Source organism: Terrapene carolina, unplaced genomic scaffold, assembly GCF_002925995.2.
Source record: "Terrapene carolina triunguis isolate 2854851 unplaced genomic scaffold, T_m_triunguis-2.0 Scaffold130, whole genome shotgun sequence".
NCBI classification, from domain to species: domain Eukaryota; kingdom Metazoa; phylum Chordata; order Testudines; family Emydidae; genus Terrapene; species Terrapene triunguis.
Window position 1 is genome coordinate 6,259,865 of NW_020664481.1, and position 23,972 is coordinate 6,283,836.

General features: G+C 46.2%; 1 protein-coding gene across 1 annotated transcript; it reads right to left on the bottom strand.

The window, feature by feature from the left end:
- Nucleotides 1–633: 633 nt before the first annotated feature.
- BIRC7 (baculoviral IAP repeat containing 7) lies at nt 634–13,242 on the bottom strand. The gene is made up of 7 exons (XM_026652898.1): nt 12,792–13,242; nt 8,823–8,922; nt 7,656–7,728; nt 7,512–7,557; nt 2,416–2,625; nt 1,297–1,368; nt 634–833 (listed from the first exon to the last, which is right to left on the bottom strand). The coding sequence occupies exons 1-7, from the start codon at nt 13,240–13,242 to the stop codon at nt 634–636; spliced, it is 1,152 nt and encodes a 383-aa protein (XP_026508683.1).
- Nucleotides 13,243–23,972: the final 10,730 nt, after the last annotated feature.

Sequence of the window (23,972 nt, forward strand, 5' to 3'; positions counted from 1 at the left end):
TTTGTAATAGAACGTTGCTTCTTCAGTGGAGTCCTGAGCTTATTTAGGACATCACTGCTGCTAGATACGTCTCTAAGAGACAAGTTATATGACAAATCAAGGTCTGAACAAAGATTAGATTCTTTGTAGCTTTTCCTTCAATGTAGGATTTGTGCCAGAACACCGTTTCTAGCCAGCTTTCCAATCCCCAAACACAGCTACTCAGTGAAAACACGCAAGGCCTCAGATTGTTGAGGAAATCCAGTGCTCTTCTCACAAAAGCAGGGATTCCCATCCTTGTTAACAGTGATGAAGCAGGAGAATTTCCCCTTCCAAAAAAACAAAAGCCTTCCAAGTTTAGAGGAGACAGACACTCTCCTCCACCCCCTTTTGGAGCTCAGGTTCTCCTGCAAAATCAGAGGGCTACAGCTCAGTGGCAAGTCTTGAAGGAAGTGGTTGTTAGCTGGAGCACAAAGTAGATGTCTAAATTCAGACCATCTACCCTGTTAGAGAAAATAACTACATTGCTTTTACAAAGCACAAGCAAGACCCTTCCAATCCATCTGAACTATACACAAGGCGTTTGAACAAAATGTTTCTATAAAACCCCCCCAGTACCCCCCCACCCATGTTCCCCCTTACTCACCCCATGGTTCAGGACATGAAAGTCCTCACACTTCCCCTGATGACCGCTCTGCAGATGGGACATCGTCTCAGGCTGGGGGCACATTCCGCACACACCACCAAGTGGCCACAAGGAACGAAGACAATGGACACATCTTTGTCCATGCACACTTTGCACATCCTCTCCTCCTGCAACCGTCGCAGCTGCTCCTCCGTACTCAGTGGAGGCTCTGCTGAAAGAGACATACCGAAGTTTTATTACAGAGCAGTGTTACCTGAAATTTTTGAAAGGATCTTTCTGTTCCATAGTTCAAGAGCTGGATTTAGGGCCATAGTTTTCCCTCCTTGTTTTGTTCAAGATTGTGACCATGACAATGGCCAGGACAAACCCCTGCTATTCCAGTCCTGGGCCCCTCAGAGTTTGTCCACACGTGGTGGGTTTGAGATTTGAACAGTGGGGAAGAGAGGATACAGTTGGTGAACTGTGATGTATGGGGAATCCATGGTAACTCTTTTGGGTGTATTAATCTTGCCTAACACAATAGACCCTGAATGGGGCCTGGAGGTGCTACCACATTCTGAATAAGAGGAAATTATTTTGCAATTTAACTGTTACATGGGAGGTAATGAGCCTTGGTATTTCCTGCTGTAGAGATGGTTGTGGTCCAGCCCAGGCAGATTTTATTACCTCACCTGATTCTTTTGAGCACTCAGCCTGTGCGTCTCGTCTCTGTCCTGGCAAACCTGTCTCCCTCTCCGTACGCTCTATAGAAATCAGAAGGAATGAAGATGGCATTAATGCTCCCATGCTTAAAAAAATATATAAAAAAAACCAAGAAAAAACCACACACACACACACACACACACACACACAGAGTGGTGTCCTTCGCTGGTATTTCAGTGATGTCAGTTCAAGTGTGCTGTGTGGCTAAATGAAAATGGTTCTCTTTAGGAGGCGGCTAACCCTGCACGCTCAGCCTGGAATAGGACAGCAAAGCTGGGTTCTCGGATTCTCATAGCAATGCCAAGACTTGTTGATGAACTATAAATTAGATAATCCAACTCCGATGAGTCCCCCCCCCCCAAACAAGTGCACACAAAATTCTGATTGGGGGGGGGGGGGTTCTAAACAGAAAGATTTGTATTTTATAAAAAGGCTATTTTTGGTCAGAAAGATTGCAGCCAGCATTGTAGCACGTTAGAGATAGAAAGGAGTGATGTAGAGCAGCATTTGTTCTTTCCTATGTAGAACTGCAGTTATAGGGTGGAGGTACTAACCCTAGAAATCTTCCTTTAACAATTGCCTGTGTCCTCACAGTTTAAGCGATAAGTCATGCTATTAGCACTTTTCTACCCCCCCCCCTCAACTGCGCCTCGAATCAGACAGATGGAATGGCCCTCTTGAATCATCCAGTTTAAATAGCAGGCACAAAAGGAATCCATTTCTGGATTTGCTGCAACGTCAGCACTGGGTGTACGCCTAAATCTTAATGTAGTACCACAGCTTTTAAAGCAAGACGTAATAGAGAAATATTGAAAAGCAGCGAGACTCCAGGTTGCTGGGAGACTGCTAATGTAACAAATGTTCCAATAACTAGGCACTCTGCAGACCCTTCTACAACTGAACCACTTTCCTCAGTATCACAGGGCTAAGAAGCTAAAGAAGTATTATTACATTTCATTCTAGTCTAGGAAGAGACAGTGTAGACCCAAGAGATAGCGTCACTGAAGTGCTAAAACTTCAGCGACCATCAGAGGAGGTGGGATGTGATTAGATTGATCAGTGAGGTTTCAGAGGCTAAACGGCCGTACCTCTTTCTTCTGCACTGCTGCTCTCTTCCCCATCTACCTGAAGCAGATCCAAGACCAGTTCGGACACAGATAAGTAGCAGGTGCCAGTCAGCAGGTGTCTACTCTGGACCAAGCTCATCACCAAGCTGTGGTCAAAGCCCATCAGCAGGACATTCTGCACTATGGAAGACTGATCCAGAGGAGATGACAATTCCCGATTCCCCACAGAATCTGTAAAGCACAGGGAGGAGACACTTTACAAAAGAGGGGGAGCTTAACCGGCTACAAAGTAGCCAACTCCATACGTGGCAGGATATGGCCAGGGACTCTAATCGAACGGAGTTCTCTTTCTCAGTGTCGAATATTCTAACTATCCAACGGCCAATTTTGTATGATAGCGTTAGATAGGCAAGATGTAGTTCCACATTTCATGAGGCCATTTATGAACTTTAAACTAATCCCATAGGTCATGCCATATTCCATCATAGTAACAGATTTAAAACAAATATTGGTCTATGGCCATTAGAATGCTACACTCTGTATATCGAATACCTCATTCCTTCTCCCATCCAGTACTGCAGGACTCAAACGACCCTGGAATAAAGGGTGAAATCCTGACCCTGCTGAAGTCAATGGGAGAATTGCAGTTAACTTCAGTGAGGTCAGGATTTTACCCTAAGCATCTGAGGTGCTAAGAGGCAGAACTTTCACCCAAAGTTCCATTAAACAGAACTTAAAGAAAAAGCATAGAAGGGATATCAACCTGCATGCTTCACAACATGCACCAACGGACAGTGGTAAGGAACAAAAAGCAGTCCCGCCCCCCTCCCCGGATTGCCCAGTTCAAGTAGGTTCTTACAGCTTCTTCTAAAGCAGCTGGTATAGTTCAGTGTCAGAGAAAGAAAACTGCACTAGCGGCACCAGCTCTGGCAAGACAGTCGCTATGTTTCAGACAGTTATTCTTTTTGCACTACTCATGCCATTAAGTAAGAGCTCTGGTTTCACTGGCGTTTTTAAAAAAAAAAATTGCCCCTTTTAATCACAGTTTTCACGTCCCAAAACAGAGGACTCAGAACTAAAAGGCCGGGGGGAGGGGGAATGCAACCATAAATCTCTCCCCTCTGATCCAATCCGTCCCATTCAAGGAAAGGCCTTTCCATGAGAATCTGAAATAAAATACCTAAGTAAGTGATCCCATCCCAAAGTGTAGGCTCTTCAAAGGTCCTCCTTATAGGACAGGCAGATTAGATGGCTGAACACTTCTCCAACTCAGTGAGGGAACCTTCTATTAAGATATATGAAAACCAGACTGCAGCTACTTAACAGTTGGCTTCAGTTTCTCAGCTATATTCTACCCCAAAATACATGCAGACAATTGTGAATGAAGTTATGTCCCCAAGCTCCTTTTGTTCTCAGTTAACTAATTTGAACCCTAAAGCATTCCCTTAGACTTCAAACCCATTGACTACTCCTGGGGGGAATTCTGCGCCACTGCAGGTGTGAAGCATTCATGTCCTCCACAGATTTCTTTGTTTCCCTGCAGGAAAATGACTCTCACGGGGAAGCAAAGGAAAGCTGCAAGAGCAGTCACACTCCACTCCCTAGCAGTGCAGGTACATAGTTTCAGGCACCTGGAGCAGCCAGCAGAGAGGTAAATCACCACAGAGCTGGGGACATCCCAACCAGTGGCCCTGTTCCTGAGCCAGGATCAGCTGCTAGTCCCAGCTGGGCTGGAGGCAGGAGAAGATAGGATTTCCTCTTCCCTGCTAGGAGTTGTTGGGGCTGTGTCAGACCCACCCCCAGAAACCTCCCCCAGCTGCAGGAAGCTCAGCATCCTCCCCTGCTTCCTGTCCCCATTGCGGCTCAGCTGAGAGGGAAGGGGTCACTGTATGAGGAGCTGCTCCCCCATCCATCCAACCCCTGTGTATCCTCCCATACCCAGACACTGCTACCAAGCCTCACCTGGTACATACAGAACCCACTCGCCCTCCATACCCAAACCCCACCCCACTGAACCTCAACCCCTGCCTCCGGACCCCCACCCCTGCACCCAGACCCCATGCCTCTGGACCCCCACCCCTGCACCCAGACCATCCCCCACTGAGCTCCCTGCACTCAAACCCCCACCCTGATGCCCAACCCCCTGCACCACCCTGAGCCCCCACATCCAAACTCCCATGACACTGACCTCCAACTAGCTGCACCCAGATCCCCACCCCACCAAGCCCCACTCCCCCAGCACCCAGACCCCCCCCCCATGAGACCCCTCTGCTGAGCCCCAACAACCTTCACCTGGAAGCCCCTGCAGAGTCCCATTACCCCTGCACCTGGAATCCCCCCTCCCCAATGAGCCTTTGTGCATCCAGATACCCCCCACAACTAGAACCCCCACTGAGCTGCCTGCACCCAGATTTTCCCACACAGAACCCTCTTACCCCATACCTGGATCCCCCCACACTGAGCCCCTCCACACTTGGCTCCTGCCTGGTTGAGCTTGCCTGCCCCACACCTGGTGCACCTGGCACAGAAGAACAGGGCCCCCGGGCGTTTCTGGGGCAGGCCCAGGTGGTGTGCTGTGTCAGGGACGGGTGCAGCCTCACCGCTGAGTTTGTGTCCTAGGGATGGGGGCAGAGAGCTGCTGGGTGATCTCCCACCTTCATGCAGCCAGTGGTCTGTGCGCCCCACTGCCATGCTGGAGCCTCTGCATTTATTAACAAATAAAACGTTCAGATTTTTAAAATATTGCATGCAGAATTTTGAATGTTTTGGCGCAGAATGCCCTCAGGAGTAAAATTGACACACTCTGTTACAAAGAGTGGTTCACGTTAATTTTGTGCATGGTTAGAAGAGATTATTGAAATTGTTCCAATCACTGAGGAGTTACTTTAGTCCCAGATGTTTTCTGAATCTGTAAGAAGTTACTTTCTGAAGTTTGGCAATACCTGTATACGCCATTTACCTGCCTGGAGGGCATGGAATGTTGAGGATTCTAACTTTCCCGGAAGAGGTGCAGTTCTGGCCCCTCCTCCTTCCTAAATACATAAGGGCATGTTCCCCATGACCTACCTACTGTAACACTTCCAATGCATGTCCATTTGAAGGAGTATTTTACTCCGAGATGAAGGTCACCAGCAAATCCAGTAGCAAGCATGCACATAATACTTCTACCAAGAAAAGGAGCTGAACTTGCCATAATTGGTGTTGTCCTAGTCATGAAGAGTTAACCTTATTTTGCACTTAAGAGATCTAGGAACCACAATAGAGCAGTCAGCTCCCTTCAGAACACAGTTCAAGGCACTTGTTTCATATCTATCCTAGCCAAAAACCTCCAGTTTCATGCCAAGTCTTCACAGTCCTTGGAAAGAGCACACACAAAAGGGTAGGCCAGAATAAAAATCACCAGTGCTGCATTAGCATGCTCCTGGAATTTCTTCTGCAAGGATCTCAACATTTGTTTAAAACAAAACAGACCGTTACTACTCCGTACCACAGTGGTGGTCATTCCATAGCCCGCGATAGGTTGAGGAGGAAGCTGTGTCTCCACAACAAGCCAGGACTGCAATTCCCCTTCCCGTGTACATATACTCGCGATAGCTCAATGAAAGCTAGTGCAAATATAAGTGATAGTACACCTGCAGGAGCCTGGGCAGCAGCAACAGAGGAACAACGGAGTGGTGCTAAGTGTGCACCCACCTGTTTCAGATGGGATTGTACTCAGCATGTCTCATCCATGCCTCTGCTGCCCTAATGACAGTGGCTATACTACTATTTGCTCACACTAGTTCTCACTGAGCTAGTGAAACTATGTGCACACGAGCAGGGCAATCCCCCTCCTAGCTCGGAGATGTAGATCATTTGAAGATACATGGTGAAACTGGAAAGATCTTATTCTATATCACTTAGCAGTCCCTTGGCAGACACCTCAGACAACCCCAGCAGAGGCTTTGGAACAGCCTGAATTTGTTCACTTTTCCTTCCTAAGTGTGAGCTTTTGAAATGCTTCTGGGTTGGCCTTAGCCACCACCTGCCACCATTTTTCTCTCTGCAGAGATTCAGAGTGTTACAAAGACAGACCCGCAGAAAATCCTGTCTGCTTAGTGCACCCATGGCAAAGTTCATAGGACTGAGGCAAGCAGGGGAAAATTCTCTCAGAAAGATAAGATGGGCGCCAAGAAGAAACTGTTTTCCTAGCCTAGTCTCATGTTTACATGCTGCTTCCACAAGGCTGCCACCACTCCCCAAGCCTGTAAAGGGTAGCTTTCTTCCCTTACTCCTCAAACTTAGAATGCAGTGGCTTTTGTATCCCCAACTTCCAAAGGTCTCTGTGTTGAAGATCTAGCCCCCCCAACCACCATTTCCAGAAACAACTGGTTTTAAACTCTCCTCCATATCAACCTCAAAAAGGCACCCAAGAACCACTCGCAAGCTCTTCTACTGGCAGATTTACTTTTAAAATACCTTCATTGTGAGTTCTGAGGACACAGGCAATATTATCACTAGCAATGGAGGAACCTACAGAAATTGAGTTGAGCACCCAAGATTCTGAATGCTAACCATGTGTCTTGTACTGCAAAATTGGTCGCTCAAGAAACTAGACTTAACTGATTTTAGTTCACTGGCCATTCTGAGAAGTTAAAAAAAAAATAATTTGGGATGAGATGAAACATTTTTTAGGAAACAAAATTTAATCAGTTTAAATAATTGGAAAGTCGTTTGAATAAAAAAAATTGAAACTCAATTTAATAGCGTCAAAATGAAGTGTTCTGATTTTTTCAAAAGTTGAGGGCTTCCCACGCCCCAACCAAGACAATTTGGTAAATTCAACACAAGTTTGCTAAATGTTTTCACCAACCTGAATCTGCATTTTTTGGCAAAAAAAAGGTTTTGGCTGAAAAGTAACATCCAGCTTTAGCAGGCACTTCCAACAGCAGAGCTCACCTGGGTTTCAGGTCCCAGAGGAAGTATCTTAGTAATAATTCTGGAAGCTATTTCACATCAAAATGCAAACCTCTCAGAAAGGGATTCTGCCTGCAAACTCTAGAATATGTGGAAGCCAGAGCAATAGATCTGCAGCACTTTCATCAAAAAGGCAAGACAATATGCATTTCCACACAAACCTTGGGGTACAGGGGGATCTTGTTCAGCCCGTTGCCAGGAGCCTCCCTGAAAACATCACAAGACACAAAACAGTCACAGGAGGGAAGTGTCTCCTCAAACCTTTCCCCCCTCCACTGCACAAAACACCCATTTAAAAAACTCACTGGAGCGTTGAAGTCAGAGTCCTGAACACTGCTAACAAAGTCTCTGCCCCTTGACTGCAGCAAAAACTCACACCTGTGGAGAAAAAGGCAAATACCCAGTGAAGGACAGCAGACCTTGTCTGAAATTCAACATCATGAGGGTGGTACTAAACTTCCTAATGAAACAGGGTGTAGCAACATCTTTATGTACAAAGCGCAAATGTCATTCTTGCCACAGTGGACAGGCCCTTCCTGCTGTAAAAAAATCTTCCTGGTCAAGCAGAAAGACTGGTGGTTTGAGGCTCCTGATCTCCCCAGAACAGGTCAGACTTCATTTTAGGGCTGTGAGATTGGCTTTTGCAATTGAGCCTTTCAGACAGACTGGATCACGGGGAAAACGGGTTTGTGGCCTCACCTGTAAGAGCCACCACACCCGGACTAGGTGTATGACATCCTGCCATTTACACATGAAGGCCAATACAAGTGGAATAGAAGGGCTGCTCTGATGCCAGTAAGAGACAAGGGCAGTGTTAAAGTTACCATGAAGCAGTGGTAATAGAGATTGACCCACAGATCACTGTCCATAAACTCTATAGACGTTGGGGTCTGAACTCCACAGCTCAGGCGGAGTTCTAGTGTGTGATTTTGATTGAAAAGCATTAGACTTGTAGACGCATGTCTTGTAGATGCATGTCATGTAGATTTGTACAATGCCTAACCCAACAGCTCTCCACTTGGTTATGGCCTTGAGGGGCTACAATGATAGACGTGTACAATGATTATCATCACCACCACCTGAATGAGGGAGAGAAAAGATTGCAAACAGTAACAATGCAGCTTATTAGGATGGGAGCTTCCGGGGTAGTTCTCAGGAACTACCAAGAGACTGACCTCACTAAAATTCCTGCTTTGACCACAAGCTGTTCCAGGATATATAGCTTTTATGATGCAAATTGGACATAAGCCACCAGATTCATTTCACGTAGGCTTATCAGCTAGCAGCACTATTTGTTCACTATTGAGCTGGTTGGATTTGAACTGATAACAGAGATAGATGGCTCTACATACTAATAATCCAGTTAAATCTCACCTGGGGCATGAGGTTTGACTGTGGAGCAAGGTCCATTCAGTATAAAGCTGACTAATGTGTAGTTCAGCCCCAACAAGCATTAGTATACCATGAATTACCTTGGAAACCATTTGGCATGTTCCCTCCAGGGGTCATCTCCAAGCTCCCAGTTCCTCAAGCTGCCATCACAGTAAAAACACCTCACAGTGTCACCTTGACCTGAAAGGAGCATTAAGAGAAGATCGGATGTCAGGTACATGAGCAGCTAGTTACACTAACCCACAGGCAATTTGATGTTGCTACCAGGAGAGCTGGGGGAGGTACAGTATGTTTAATTGTTACCATAACAGGCTACCAGACCAAACTGTTGAGCACACATCACAACTGTCCCAGGACTCTGGCTCACTACTTCTGCAGCTTGCCCCTGTTCAGAGACAGGGAGTCAAGTCAGAGCACTGGTTCAAAATTTGAGTTCTAGCTGGCTTGCCTAAGTTGCACCAATCAATTATTGGGATTCCAGTGTTGGGTCAATGAACATTTTGGGTGGAAACTTCATGGATTCTCTGTACATCCCCTTTGTGGGCGCACGTCCACTCCCACTGCACACAGCTACCCCCTCCTGTTTCTTCATCCAGCAAACTGCTCCCCCATGAAGGCTGCCAACTAGGGGTCCATGAAATTGGTTTATACCACTCCCCCTAATAATAGGAGTCCTCGCTATAAAGATCCCAAGCCATCCAGCCCAGGGAGGAAACTGGGCAAGAGATTCAGTTGCTTTAACAATATCAGCATGCCTGCTACAGGGCATGATTTTGAATAAAGCAATATATAAAGTTACCCCTTCCCACTCAGCGAGTTATATTTGGATCCCACTAAAAAGAGAATTTCTGGGAATGGATAGGCCTTCCAGTCATAAGCTGGACCCCTTAAGGAGTTTCAATACAGCTGTTCCAAAACACTGGGCATTCAGAAGTCCTTGAATGCTCTAAAACAAGGGACCTATGTGGATCAGATAACTGGCAATGCTCTGGAATTGCCCAGTTTAAGTGACCTCTGGGTTTGCCATGTTGTTGGATTGTTTCCCGATGGATCCCCATTCTCAGTATTATGTTTTCAACAGCTGGTCTGCAGGTAGAAAATAAATTCCAAAGCAAATCTGACAAAGGGTTCCAACTACAACCTCTGCCTTCTGGTTTATTCTGTTTTCCTGAGCTGGCTGTTCTTTTGTCAGTAGTGTTTGGCTCTAGAGCATACATAATTATAATTCCAGAAAAGCTATGAGCTAGTACACAGTGGAGATTTCACATCTGGTTGCTCAGATCAGGACTTGTAATAAGAGGTACCTCCTCACACCATTTCTTGTGAAGTACACTGCAAAGCCTTCTCAAGGAACTCAATGAGAGTCATTTAGGCTACGTTAGTATTCATGTGCATTTAATATATAGTAAACAAATACTGGGCACGTAGTTAGACTATAGAAGGGAATAACGTGTCTAGTGCTACATTAAGAATTTTAGTTCCACAGAGGGATTCTATCAATGCGATAAACCAGAACAGCAGCTCACTGGGTCAACCCCTACAGAACTATAGGTGAAATACAGGTTGTGGAAGGCATGGAGGTACAAATGCAGTGCTTGCATGTGTAGAGAGATTAGATAAACTGTCACAGAACAAACCAAGGAATTTTAGACACCGTCTCCGTAAGCACGTGGGGCTATAGTTCGTGGATGTTGGGGGGGGGGGGGGGGCTCACACACTTCAGCCAGAAAAACCCGAGTCCTTACACTGGTGATGCCCCGTGAGTAGGAGTTTTCAGACCAAGACAAGAATAGCGTTCAAAGACAATGAAGATTTAAAATTTTAGCGTTAGAGTTAAAAATTGAGCAGTTTTCAAAGTGATTCCTCAGATGAAAAGCCCCAAACTCAAATTTCCATTCATGACTCAGAATTACAGGTAGTTAGAGAGCTAGACAGAGCCTAAGAGAGACTTCTCTATCCAAGAGCATGAAACTAGCTGGGATCCATGGAGCACAAAACAACTTCTGAACAGGGCCGGCTTTAGGAAGTGCGGAGCCCGATTCGAACAGTTTCGACGGGGCCCCGACAGGGATGACTAAAAAAAAAAAACCACGTAAAAAAAAAAACACGTGGGGCTTGTACTCACCGGGCCGCGCTCCTAGTCTTTGGCGGTGGGTCCTTCACTCGCTCCGGGTCTTCGGTGGCACTGAAGGACCCGCCGCCAAAGTGCCACCAAAGACCCGGAACGCCGCTGGGGGAGTAAAAATTAAAAAGGCGCCTCTAGCCAAGGAAGGGATTCTCTGCCACTTGCCCCCCACTCTGGGTGGCCCTGCCACTGGGCGCGGGGCCCTCTTAGGCGCAGGGCCCGATTCGGGGGAATTGGTGGAATTGGCCTAAAGCCGGCCCTGCTTCTGAAGAGGGGACACCTACAGACAGATGAGTCTTCCTTTTTAAGGAATAAATATAAAAACTCCACGCTGTCCCCTCCATAACACATTCTACTTCGCTTCTACTTGAACTGTTTGAAGGTCATAACTCACGTTAGACTTCACATTTAGCCAAGTCCTCAGATACGAAAGAGTGTGGTACAAATGAGGCACATAGCAAGTCAACAGTTATGTCCCCTCATTGCTGTTACCATTATCCTCATTTGTCTGTCACACTCCTTGTTGCGCTTAGTCTTAAACTTAAAATAAGCTCCTCAGAGCAGAGACTTTCCACTATAGGTTTGTGCCAAACCTGACCCAACAGTGGGGAAGTGAGAGGTCTTTTTGATCTGTGTTTACACAGCACAATGGGGTCATAGGTCCATGCCCAGCGCTCCTACGCAGTACCACATTACCAAGAAGAGGAGACTCCCAATCCCAACTGAGACTGCTACATTAAAAATAAGTGTAAATGCAATTGGAAAGCCCCAAAGCCAAGTTACCAAACGATGGAGTTTGACCTCACAGGGCACTGTCGTAAGAAAGGGGTGTGCTCTAACTAGGTTCCCCACGGTGGTGGCATTTGCAGCCTAGGCCTTAACTCTGTCCCAGTGCTGAGAGAATGTTGTGCAGGGGATAAGCTGTGTCTGAATCTCATGTCTCTGCTGTTCAGGAGGGTCCAGTTAAGGAGAATTCTGTGGCCCCTCACACCTAGAAGAGGAGAGTCAAGTTGTGGCTCTACTGGAGAGGGCTTCATGATATGGCTGGCACCAACCCGCCCTGCTTATGTACCACAGTATATGGGTGCAGTATTAAAAAAAAACAACCCTAAATAGAGCTTGTCTAACAGGACACATCATGCAGCTCCACAGTTGCACACAGAGGGAGGCTTTCCCTACCCTAGGTACCTGTATATAGCCTTGGCAGAATTAAATGTTTTTATATAATTTTGATAGCTAATAAGCTTTATTTTTTTAAATTAAAATTCTAGGTTTTCAAACTGTGGGGTGTGCCCCCCCAGGAGGGCAGAGGAACATTCAGGGGCGGGGGAGACAAATGGTGCCACTAGCCCCACATGGCAGGGGTCAGGGAGGGCGCACCACCTCCACGCCCTGACTCACCTCCTCGGGCCACCTAGCCTGTGGATCAGTGTCAACATGCACCATGGCCCCGTGCTGATTTCTGCTCCCGGCAGCCTCCACATCCAGCGCTGGCTCCACCCCCAGAGACCGTTACACACACCTTCCCCCACCCTGTAAACCTGAGGGGGCGGGGGACGGACCAAAAATTGTAACTTGAAGGAGGGGCTCAGCTCAAAAAGTTGAAAACCGCTGATTTAATTTTTCACTGAGAGGGATATCTTGGGGGGGGGTGGGGGGGGAAGGTTGTCAGAATTATTTAAACAGTAGATGTTGAGATTCAAAAACGTTAAAGCTTTATAACTATTAAAAGGCAAGTTGTCAACGTCACGTGTCAAAATACAGAGTAAAATATCCTTAAAATCAAACTCTAATAAGTCTCAAGCAACTATTTGCCTCTCTGTAAATTATCATCATCAATGGAAATATTTGTCAATTTCACTGCACGTGCACAAACTGATGTGTATCGACATTACTGATAAAGCTCTAGTCCTGCCATGCCTACCTGTATAGAAGAACCCTGCTCTGGCCAGTTGCTCAGGATACAGCTCTGTGTACGGTGGCCAGCTCTGGAAAGTGGCTAGTCGCATCGCCTCGGTTTCCATCTCCGGGTATTCTGGTTGACTGGGTAGGGCTGCCTCTTCCACATCCATCCTCTGTAGAAGGCTGAGGATCTGCCCATCCACATAGTCCAAGATCTCCAGAAAGGGGAGCATCTGCTGGTTGCCAACATCTTCACCACAGATAAACTTACAGGTAGGAAAAAATTTTTGGTGCTCTCGCATGGGTTGATCCTCAGCCTCCCAGCTCCTCAAGATACCGCCACAGCAGAAGCACTGCACTCGGTCGCCCGGACCCAGGAAGAAAAAGCCAGCCTTAGCCAGGTCTGTGGCAGAGACAGGTGAGCTCTCTGGCCACTGCCGGAAAGTCCTCAGTCTCTTCTCCTCGCTCCGCATGCTGGTCTTAGACAGCCGAAAATGCCTTTGCCCAGACCTGATCTCCTCTGGGGGAAAGCTGTCCTCCATGTCCCAGCACTGAGAGAGGGAAAAAAATATATAGAAGACAATCCCTCAGTGGCCAGCTGTATTCCCCATGTCAGGCAGCACTCAGACTGCCAGTCTGCATTCACATCCCCACAGCTCATCCTGCTACATGTTCTAGAAAGCTCGTGGTCTCAACAAAGCCAAGCATGTTCCTGAATTGCAGCCAAACCAGAGATCCAGATTGTCTATGCCCCGCTGCTGCTTTTTCCTACCCCTTTACATCTGTCCCCACTAGTGTCTGGAGGGAAGAGACCAGCAGTTTTTCTCTTCCAGTCTCTCAAGTCACAGGGAAGCTGAAGTGGTTTGCAAGAAAAGCAAAAACAAGGCAAGGCCTATTCAATGTACTTGGACAAAGTCACTCCAGCTTTCAGTCTCTGATCTGAGCAGTGAATACTCAGTCACCTCTCTAGCCTTTAACAGAAATATAAAAAGGATTTCAATTCCTCGGTTTGCTTTTCTAGAGAGACGTGTTCAACAAGCCAGAAGCCTACACAGAATAGCTAAGATCCAAGCAAATGTTTCCTCATATTATCCCTTTTATAACCAAACAAGTTACACAGGTCGCATATTCCATTAGCAGGCTTCTCTTCTCCTGATGTGTATACATTTAGTATTTGTTAGTATGGCAGGCTGTGGCCTGAAGCGGAGTCAGCAGTTTGTGACTGATCATTCCTACCCATCCCATTTCACAGTACACCCCACCACTGCAGCAGAACCACTACAGAAGTGGCCTAAAATGTTGAGGCCTACTTTCCTATATTGGTTTCCTGACGTCACAGTTAATGGTGGTAGTGGTTTGCTGCCTTCACTAGTCCTATATCAAAGGAAGGCTGAAATTAAAGAAAATATATTACTTGATTATCCAAGCCTCCCCCCCTACTCAAACTGAAGTAATATTCCCCAGATATCTGTAAGCAGCTCTGCAGGGCTACCACCACTTCTGTATTGCCAGCAAAAGTAGACGCAAAAAGGCTCTGGGCCTAAATCTTCTCTCGCTCACACAGGAGCTATTATTTAACAAGAGTCAGAGCATTCTAAAGACATTTACTATCAAGATGTGGCCAACTATCACCTTGCCCACTTTACTGCACGGTGCACCCCTTTCCCTTACCCTTTGGGAGCCTGAGGGGAATTGTACAGCACCGAACACAGTGGTTCTCAAACTTTTGTACTGGTTCACATAGCAAGCCTCTGAGTGTGACCCCCCCCCTTATAAATTAAAAACACTTTTTAATATATTTAACACCATTATAAATGCTGGAGACAAAGCAGGGTTTGGGGTGGAGGCTGACCGCTCACGAACCCCCCCATGTAATAACCTCATGACCCCCTGAGAGGTCCCAACCCCCAGTTTGAGAACCCCTGACCTCGCACATTGTAGGCCCATTCTTTACTGTTAGTACCTTGTTCACAGAGAGGCCAATGACAGAGGTGATATGGAGTCCTAGCCACCCTAGTAAAAGTCCCTCCAGAAGAGGGTGGCAGTACATTGGTAGGTGTGTGTGTAGAAGCTTACTCTGGCATTGCCTATGAGATACATGTCCCACGAGTGATAGTCTGAAATCACCATTAGTAGGAGTCCAGTATTTCATGGGCACTCACTATTCACTGACAGACAGCCCCAGCTGCTCAATGGAGCCTGCTCACCCGCACCTCTCCCCCACAGAAAGCAAGGCAGGAAAAAAAAAAAAAAAAACATTATTAGCAGGACAGCTGGAATTTCCTTCCATAGCCAGAGCTGGACAAACCTAAGTGGAGGAGAGAAAGGCCCTGAATGCCCATGCTAAAAAGAAAGGGGGGTTGTGCTTAATACACTGAAGTAATTGTTTGAGAACTGGTGTAAAAGAAATCCATGTAAAATTGCTAGAGTCCGTGAGACTTAGGGGATTTGCAGAGCAGTGAAGGTAACGGTACTTGGAGGCGGCTTTAACCTACATACCAGATTTGGCTCTCAGATCTCCGAAGAGCTTCTGAGCGACTTGCTTGTTTGGGGCAGTTCTGCAACTCCAGCACTATTTCAGTCCTGGGCTCTGCCAAAGCAAAAGTCAGAGTTAATGTCAAACTGTAGCAGGCATTGTTCTCTGCAGGGAGCCATCACCAGGGATTGTCACTTACTGAACCATACATTGGAACACGTTTCCCCAGTTGGGGCAGGGGTGGGGGGAGAAAGAGGAGGGTTACTTCATCCAACACTCAATAGCAGAGCTAGACTTCGTCTGTGAGGGGGGAGCACCAAACAGTTAGTATGCTGGAGTGGTTTTCTTGGGGGAGGTGGGGTTGAGTTGGTTTTAAACTAGGACAAGTAGGAGATACCATGCAGTTTATGCCCCCCAGTCATAAATCACAGCCACTCACCCCTTCCTCCTTCCCTCCCCCAAAGGAAGCCCCCATTTACTTGCTTATGTTGAAATAATCTATTGATCCTGCCAGGGACCCCTTTAGACAGGAGTTTTCATAGCAGCTGAATTCCCCAAGACCAGACTGAGATGGCAAGTCACAGAAGGGAAAGCCAGTATTTCCACCACCCAATGCACACTTTCCTGGGGCATCAGAAACATAGATTAAGCCCCCCGCATCATCTTCCTCAAAGTACTTACTCAACTCTGGGCCATTAAAAGCTAACGCTAGACACCCATTCATTAGCAGTTCCATTTCAAAGGGGGATCTAGCCAGAATCCAAATGCCTCCCTCCAATTCTACTCAGCAGACTATTGACCAAACAAAACCATAACTAACCAGCTACTAATCCACATCCTATGGAGCACTTCTAACATCCAAGACCCTCCTAGAAAAGCTAGTTTGTCTCCCCAACCCTATTTAAAGCTTCCAGGGCCTATTGCCTTGTGTTGTGACGGAGACAGGTCAGCTTTGTTTCTTTTTTTTCTAGCTCATTGTAGCTGCCCGTCTGGAGGGTGTGGTACACCTTGCAAGATCTGAGTGATTTCACCTGCTGGGGAAGTGCCTATTGCTGCTTTCCTCTGATTGGCTGGTCTAGCTTTCATCTCCATTCACTCTGCCTGTGAGGGAAAGGGCCCACGTGAACCTTCAGCCATGTCTCCTACTAGTCTTTCAGTAAGTACCTGTTCAGGCAGCCAGAGCAGACCTCACCCTCCATATTGCTGTTTGGGATACTCCCTATACATACCCACAGTTGTCATCCCTCCCTCCTCCCCGAAATCCCCCACTAAAAGTAGTAGCTAAACAGCAGGCTCAGAGATTCTCTGTGGAGAAGGATGTAGTGAGGGATGCTTAACTTTGTGTGCTGGAGGATTTCTTGGAGATTCACTCTTAGCCCCTGCAGCACCCTGGAGACCAATTAAGGGCTAGCAGATCTGCTACAGCTCTAGATCCCGTACGATATATTTCTGTATAAAAATTCAAAAAGCCACTGAAAAATTTAGAAAAGCACAAATAATTACCCAAATAATTATATAAATTGATTATTAGCAGCAAATATTTATATTGTGGTGGCACCCCAGGGTCCCCAGCCTGACCTGGGCCACGTTGTGCTGGGAGCTGTACCTACACCTTGATTATGGCCCTGATCCTGCAAACACTAAAGCACATGCTTCGATGGGACTACTTGTATATGTAAAGTTAGGTAAGGATTTGCAAGATGCAGGCCATAACCACTCTGTGCCTCCATCTGTAAAATGGGAATAATAACATTTTCCTTCATCATAGGAGGTGTTGTGAGGATAAATTCATTGGGACATAATAAGCCCCCTGTGGACTGCTCTGGGGCCCTAAAGTGGATGTAAATTACATTTACAGTCATTTTAAGGCCACTTCACGCTGCCAAAGAGACCGGCCCATTAATATCTGTGAGTAGCTCACATGCTTCAGTGATTGGGGTAGAACTTGTATTTCAGAACCATTTTGTCAGGAGATTCTGGACTGCTACCTGCTGGGTCAGTGTGCGAGATTTTGGAACGACAAACCTTGGTGGCAGTGTAACTCACTGCGCAGCTTCATACACTGTGTATGTGCAGTTCACTTTGTAGTGTTACTCCTTCTTTGGATTGCCATGATTCTGAAATTAATAGTTTCTCTTTCTTTTAATATCAGCTCATATTTTGCACTTTTCTGTAGCATCCTCATCTGTTGTGTGCCGTCTTCTCATTTTCAACAAAATGTATTGGAAAATAAACACATGCTGGGAGCCATAAAGGGAGGAGGACTTGCTCAAAGAGGTTTGAATTGTTTGCTTCAGCTATGTTTTTGCAGAAGAGAATGAACTTTAGTTTCCACAGCATCCCTGAAGTTTGAACACTCCCTCTATCTTTCTTTGTCCTGTGGTCATGCAATGATTTTAAGGTGGGTCTTGAATGGAACAGGGATTTGAAAACTTGTATCTCCCCTGCCACATTTTCCATTTGAGAAAACAGAATGTGCTACCACTCATCTTAAAGAAGAAATCTGTTGGATCATGCACTGCCCCTAATTAACCAAAATCCCCTTCTCCAAACAAGACTATAAAACAATTGTGTGTTTTTAAAATTAAAATGTCAGCATAACCATCTGAGGTGGTAACTTTGTCTTATTTTTTTAAAATGTGTTTTAATTAAAATCTTGAAGGTGAAACCTAAGACATGCTACAAACAGTAGAGGGCAGTGCTTATTTACAATATTGTTCTGAGAATGCTGTTGTGGATGGATGTGGTTTTTTTAAAAAAAATCCTTCCTGAGTACATACACAATTGCCCATTAGCTTCTGTTCCTCTGGTCCTATCCCTTACAAGTATATATGGATTTTGCAGAACATACATTAAAAACCTAAGACACCTGCAAAAGCCACTCAGACAAATTCCCAATTACAAGGGATATTTTGGTGAGTTATAGCAAGTTGCCTGTTAATAAATAATAATAGCGATGAATAATGTTTTGCTTTTATGAAGCATCTTTCAGTCAAGGATCTTAAAGTGCCTGGGGAGAGTTGGTAAATATTATTATCTCTATTTTGCAGATGGGGAAGTTGCAGAACAGTAAAGTTAAGTAACTTAACCCAGGCTCATGCAGCAGTTTGGGCAGAGTCAAGCGCAGGCCCAGGTCTCCTGATGTTTAGGCCTTGGCTTTAATTATCAGGCCTGTTAAAAAGGAGGGAGCTGTAGAAGGCTTCAAAGGAACCGAGAGTTGGAATGTAAGGGCCATAAGATGAGGTAGCTTTTAATGCCAATGCTTGCTGTAATAGAACCTCCTTAATTCTGTCTTAGCAATGTAAACACCCAATGATTTCCTTATCCCAAACCTGACAGTCAAGATTTAATCACACAGAAGTCTCATAGTATTGAGACTTCGTTACTTTTACAAAATAAGTTGCAGTGCATTTATCAGTCGTCTAAAAAGTATTAATAGTCATAATTAAAACTAAATCCCAATTGCCCTAATATGGAGGAAAAGCCATGCAATTTCCTCTTTTTTTTTTTTTAACTATTGTGCATGGTCACTTGATGATTCAGCCATGATTCGGGAAGGCTCTTTCTCATCGGGCCATAGAGTCAACCTCTCCTCTTGGAGCTGTTCCACTTTGTGCAAATAATTAAATAATCACTATGCCAGAGAGAGAGAGACTATGGGTATGTCTACACTGCAATAAAACACCTTGGACTGACCTGGGTCAACTGATTTGGGCTCACGGGGCTATACAATTGCTCCCGGACCCTCCCCCTTTGTGGGGTCTCAAAGCCTGGGCCCAAATGTCTGCACTGCAGTTTTATTGCTTTTATTGACCCAGTCTGAGTCAGCTTAGCTGGGCCTGCCACAGGTGTTTTACTGCAGCGTAGACATACCCTGACTCTGTAGCTGAATAAGTAGGGCACCTGGGAGATACAGCTTTGAGTCCCTACTTTGAATCAGGCAGAACAGGGGCTTGAAGCTGGGTCTCTCACATGCCAGGTGAGTGCCCCAACCACTGGGATATTCTGGGGTCTCACTTACCCTTTCCCCTCCCCCACCCAAAAATATCAAAAGGTTTTGTTTTTGTTCCTATGTGGAAAGAAAACCAATGTTGAAATCTCAAGCGAACACCCTAATCACTGGACTGTCGGCAATTCTGTCTCTGTCTCGTTTTGACCAGAAGTTCTGACCTGGTCCTGAGAAACCTTCCTGACGAGATTTTCGTTGAAACTGAGACATTTTTGGAAAACCAAGTTTTGATTTTGACAAATAGAATTTTCCAGTGGAAAAGTGTCCCACTGAAAAATGCCTGACCAGCTCTATTCATGAGGGTAAAGATCTGTGGTTGGGGAGGGGACATGATGGAAGGAGATATGGGGAGGCCTTTTTGTACAACTCCCAACTAGGCTGGGACAATGTGGTAGGGTCATGAAATCTGGGGTCTTAGAAGCAGGAGCACTGGTTATATCTGCTTCATGAAGGCTTCCCCCTCCCCCCGCCCCATTTACGACTGTCACTTTCCTGCCCATTGTCCTCATCCACATTAATGTCCTTAAGCTCCCTTCAGTTCTGAATGACCAGCTGGTTGTCATCCTGGAGCAGAACAATACCCAGGCTCCCCGTGCCCTTGGGAGCTGATGACACCACCTCTCCCTCATCAGTAAAATCTTTGATGGTGCCTGTCTGTTGCAGCTCCCATCGGAGCCTGCCAGCCATCGCTGATGGACCAAAGAGCATCGCTGTCTGACAGGAAATTCCAAGGCATTCATGCAAGAGTCCACTGTGAAAAGACAGTGCCTTCCAACCCAATGAATAGTAACAAGGTGTGTTGAGAAATGACTGTACATACAGACAGTGGCCACAGAATCACTTCTTCAGGCTGCGGGCAAAAATGTCTAGCTTTGATTTCTATTCAGCCTGCCAAAGATTTTTTTTTTTTTTGGGTCCCATCACAATGCATGTTGCTACATGTGCAGAGCACTTCTCCTTCCCCATCAGCATTTACCAGTCAGGGCTTTCCACCTGCTAAAGGTCTTCCCACAGTCTGATCATTCATCATTATTTTTAATTCATCACTGGATTTTTCAATAATAAAAAATAAGCAAAGCCAACACATACCCAACAATTAATAATAAATCCATTTCCCATCCAAAGATCTCAAAGAAGGTTACAAACATTAACTAATTAAGCCTGCCAAACACCACTGTGAGGTGGGTATATATTATTATAACCATTGTATAGATGGGTAAGCTAAAGTACAGAGGTGTGGTTATGTGACTTACCAAAGAGTCCTGACTCTCAGTCCCTTACTATAAGACTGCCTCCTGAATATTCTATCAAACTTAGGTGGTTTTATAACCTAACCACTATAGTACTAACTGAACACCTCACAATCTTTAAAGTATTTTATCTGTTGTAATATTTACAATAGCATTGATGCAGCATGCAGTGTTAGCAAAGGGAGTTACTCAGACTCCACTCTGATTAGCTGTTAGGCCACACCTGGGGAAGAGAGTCTCTATTAAAGGAGAAGTTTGAAAAGCTCGGCAGATATCTGAACTCCTGATACAGGAAATGCCTTCAGAATCCTATTGTGATTTTGAAGAACAGGAAACTAACATGCTTAGTCCTGATGAATAGTGTAGACCCAATAATAATAATATTCAAAAAGCTTTCAATCACCGAACATGCTTAGAATTCAAATGGAAGAGGAAGTGTGGCCGGATGCCTATCAGATTGCAATTGCAGACAGCATCTTGTTGAACTGTTAAGAATTATAGTCTGAGTCCTGGCCTTCCACTTCATTTTATGGGAAGAAAGCTGGTCAAATCCCTCACAAGGAGTGGAGAGAAATTTGGGGCATGAAGGGACTCTGGAAATTTCTATACTTGCTTAATTTTTCTACTGTGAGAAAACTACTCATGATAGTAAAGTTAATTACGTACATAAGTGTTTGCAGGTCGGGTCCTTATTTGTTAAAAGAACCTTTTCATAAGAACGGCCGTACTGGGTCAGACCAAAGGTCCATCTAGCGCAGTATCCTGTCTTCTGACAGTGGCCAATGCCAGGTGCCCCAGAGGGAATGCACAGAACAGGTAATCATCAAGTGATCCATCCCCTGTCGCCCATTCCCAGCTTCTGGCAAACAGAGGCTAGGGCAGGGGTGGGCAAACTTTTTGGCCCGAGGACCACATCTGGGTGGGGAAATTGCATGCAGGGCCATGAATGTAGGGCTGGGGCAGGGGGTTGGGGTGCAGGGAGGGGTGTGGGGTGCGTCAGGGGGCTCAGAGCAGGGGGGTGGGGAGCGGGGTGCGGGAGGGGGCTCAGGGCAGGGGGCCGGGGAGCAGGAGGGGGCTCAGGGCAGGGGGTTGGAGTGTGGGGTGTGGGAGGGGGTGCGGTGTGCAAGAGAGGGCTCAGGGCAAGGGTTTGGGCTGCAGGAGGGGTGCAGGGTTCTGGGGGGGGCTCAGGGCAGGGTTGGGGTACAGAAGGGGCGCAGGGAGCAGGAGGGAGCTTAGGGCAGGGGGTTGGGGTGCGGGGTGCAGGAGGGGTTCTGGGTGCAGGCTCTGGCCCGGCACCACTTACCTTGAGTGGCTCCAGGGTGGCAGCGACGCACAGCAAGGCTAAGGCAGGCTCCCTGCCTACCCTGGCCCCGTGCCGCTCCTGGAAGCAGCCGGCACCACATCCCTGCGGCCCCTGGGGGGGGGCAGAGGGCTCCACGTGCTGCCCTTGCCTGTGGGTACCTCCCCCGAAGTTCCCATTGGCCGCAGTTCCTCGTTCCCAGCCAATGGGAGCTGCGGGGGACGGTGCCTGCAGGTGAGGGCAGCGCACGAAGCCCTCTGCCCCTCCTCCCCCCCCCCCCCCCGGGGCCACAGGGATGTGGTGCTGGCCTGCCTGCTGCTTCCAGCAGCTCCCATTGGCTCGGAGCAGCGATCCACGATTGGCCGCGATCGGCCGGACCTGCGGACGGGGCAGGTAAACAAACTGGCCCGGCCCACCAGGGGCTTTCCCTACCCAAGCGGCGACCCCTGTTTGAGAAACCCTGCTGTAGTATATTCCCTGCTTGGGTTTATTAATGTCAATTTGTGACATCCTAAATGTTACACTGCACCCAACTGTGAGGTTTCATCCTAAGGTTCAGAACTTGATAAGCAGCAATGACTACAGGAACCAGTGAGTTGTAAAGAATAGCTTTTCAATATGTAGCAGAGCAGCTCAATTATTTTTGTATGAAACTGTAATGAAAATGGTCCTTTTTTAAAAAATGAAAAATTTCATTGAAAAAATTGTTTTTATTTTCTGATTTTTTCCCCCCAAAAAGCAAAATTTATTTGGTTTTCAAAACTGAAAAAAGGGGTTTTTTTTTTTGTTTTTTCTTCTTTCTTGCCCTTCCTCCCTTCATCTCCCCCCCTCCATTTTGCCACTGAAAATGGGGAGAAGGAAAAGGGGAGAAAAATAAAAAATTGACCATTATTTGGGTGTTTCACCACCAAAATCTGAACATTTTGAAATTTTTCATGAAAAATTTCAACCCTCTCTCCCCCCAAAATTCAGGTTTATTTCCATAAAATATACTTACCACTTTACAACCAGCTCTAAAATAATGAGAGAAACAACACACAGAAAAGACATGTTATAGAAGAGATACTGAAAGTTATCAAAAAAATTCCATTAGGTGCCAGGTACTATTCTAACACCAAAAAGCCTTTAGGAGATCAGGAGTGACAGAATGATGGACACATTTAGTTCCAGAAGGTTTCACGGCAGTTGAGACTTGGGCAACTGGGAATGGTAGTTAGGAATAGCAATTGGGACTGGCATTTGGGAATGACAGTTGGACAGGGAAGTTGGGAATTGGGCAGCTGGGAATGACCCTCTCCCTCGCTGCCCCCTTTGAGCTGGATCATGCTGACTGCAAGGAGAAAATTAACAAAACCCCTTGTGATCTCCCTCCTTCCCCCTTATTTCCTCCTCTTTGTCTTTCCCCTCCTAACAATCGCTTACTTCTCTCTGCCTTTGACGCTGGGGTTTCTCACCTGCTGTGTTTCTCCCCCATCAGTCCCTTGGGCTGGTAGAGGGATTGGAGGAATAGAAGTGGAAATTGTGTCTTTAAAAATCATTTAATATGGACCCACAAATATTAGAATGTCTTAATCATAAATGTATAGTTATCACATGGTGTCACCACTTTTGAATAATTACAACATCCCTGGAATGTTTCGCATCCTTCACTCCATCTTGATGCAGTTTTTGTTTGAGGCTATTTAATCATAGTTGCAGAACTGGGCATTTTTGAAAAGGGCAACTTGGGGAACTCTAGAACTGGGGTGTCCGTTAAAACTGGGCAGTTGGTGAGGAAAAGAAGAAAACTGCAGAGAGTGTAGTGAAAGCAGCAGAACTCCCTAGGCAGCTGGAGACAGGGGAGAGTCAGGGCTGAGAAGTTAACAAGGAGAGCATGTAGACTGTGTGAGAAAAATGTAGTGTGTGTGAGAAAAAACTATCTTGGGGAAGCAAATGAGAGAGGAAGTGGGGGGGGGCGGAAAGAACCTAAACAAAAAACTAAAGCCAAAGGAGAAACCAACTGCAGCAGGGAGCAAGTGAGAGCACAGAAAGAAAATTACAGACTGAGAAATCCACCAAAATGGATGAAAGAGTTCCTGGCTACCTCTTCTCACTTAAAGTGGAGGGGACATGATGACATGTCTTTTCTTTCAATACAGAGATAAAGGGCTGGATTGCATCTGCACAGG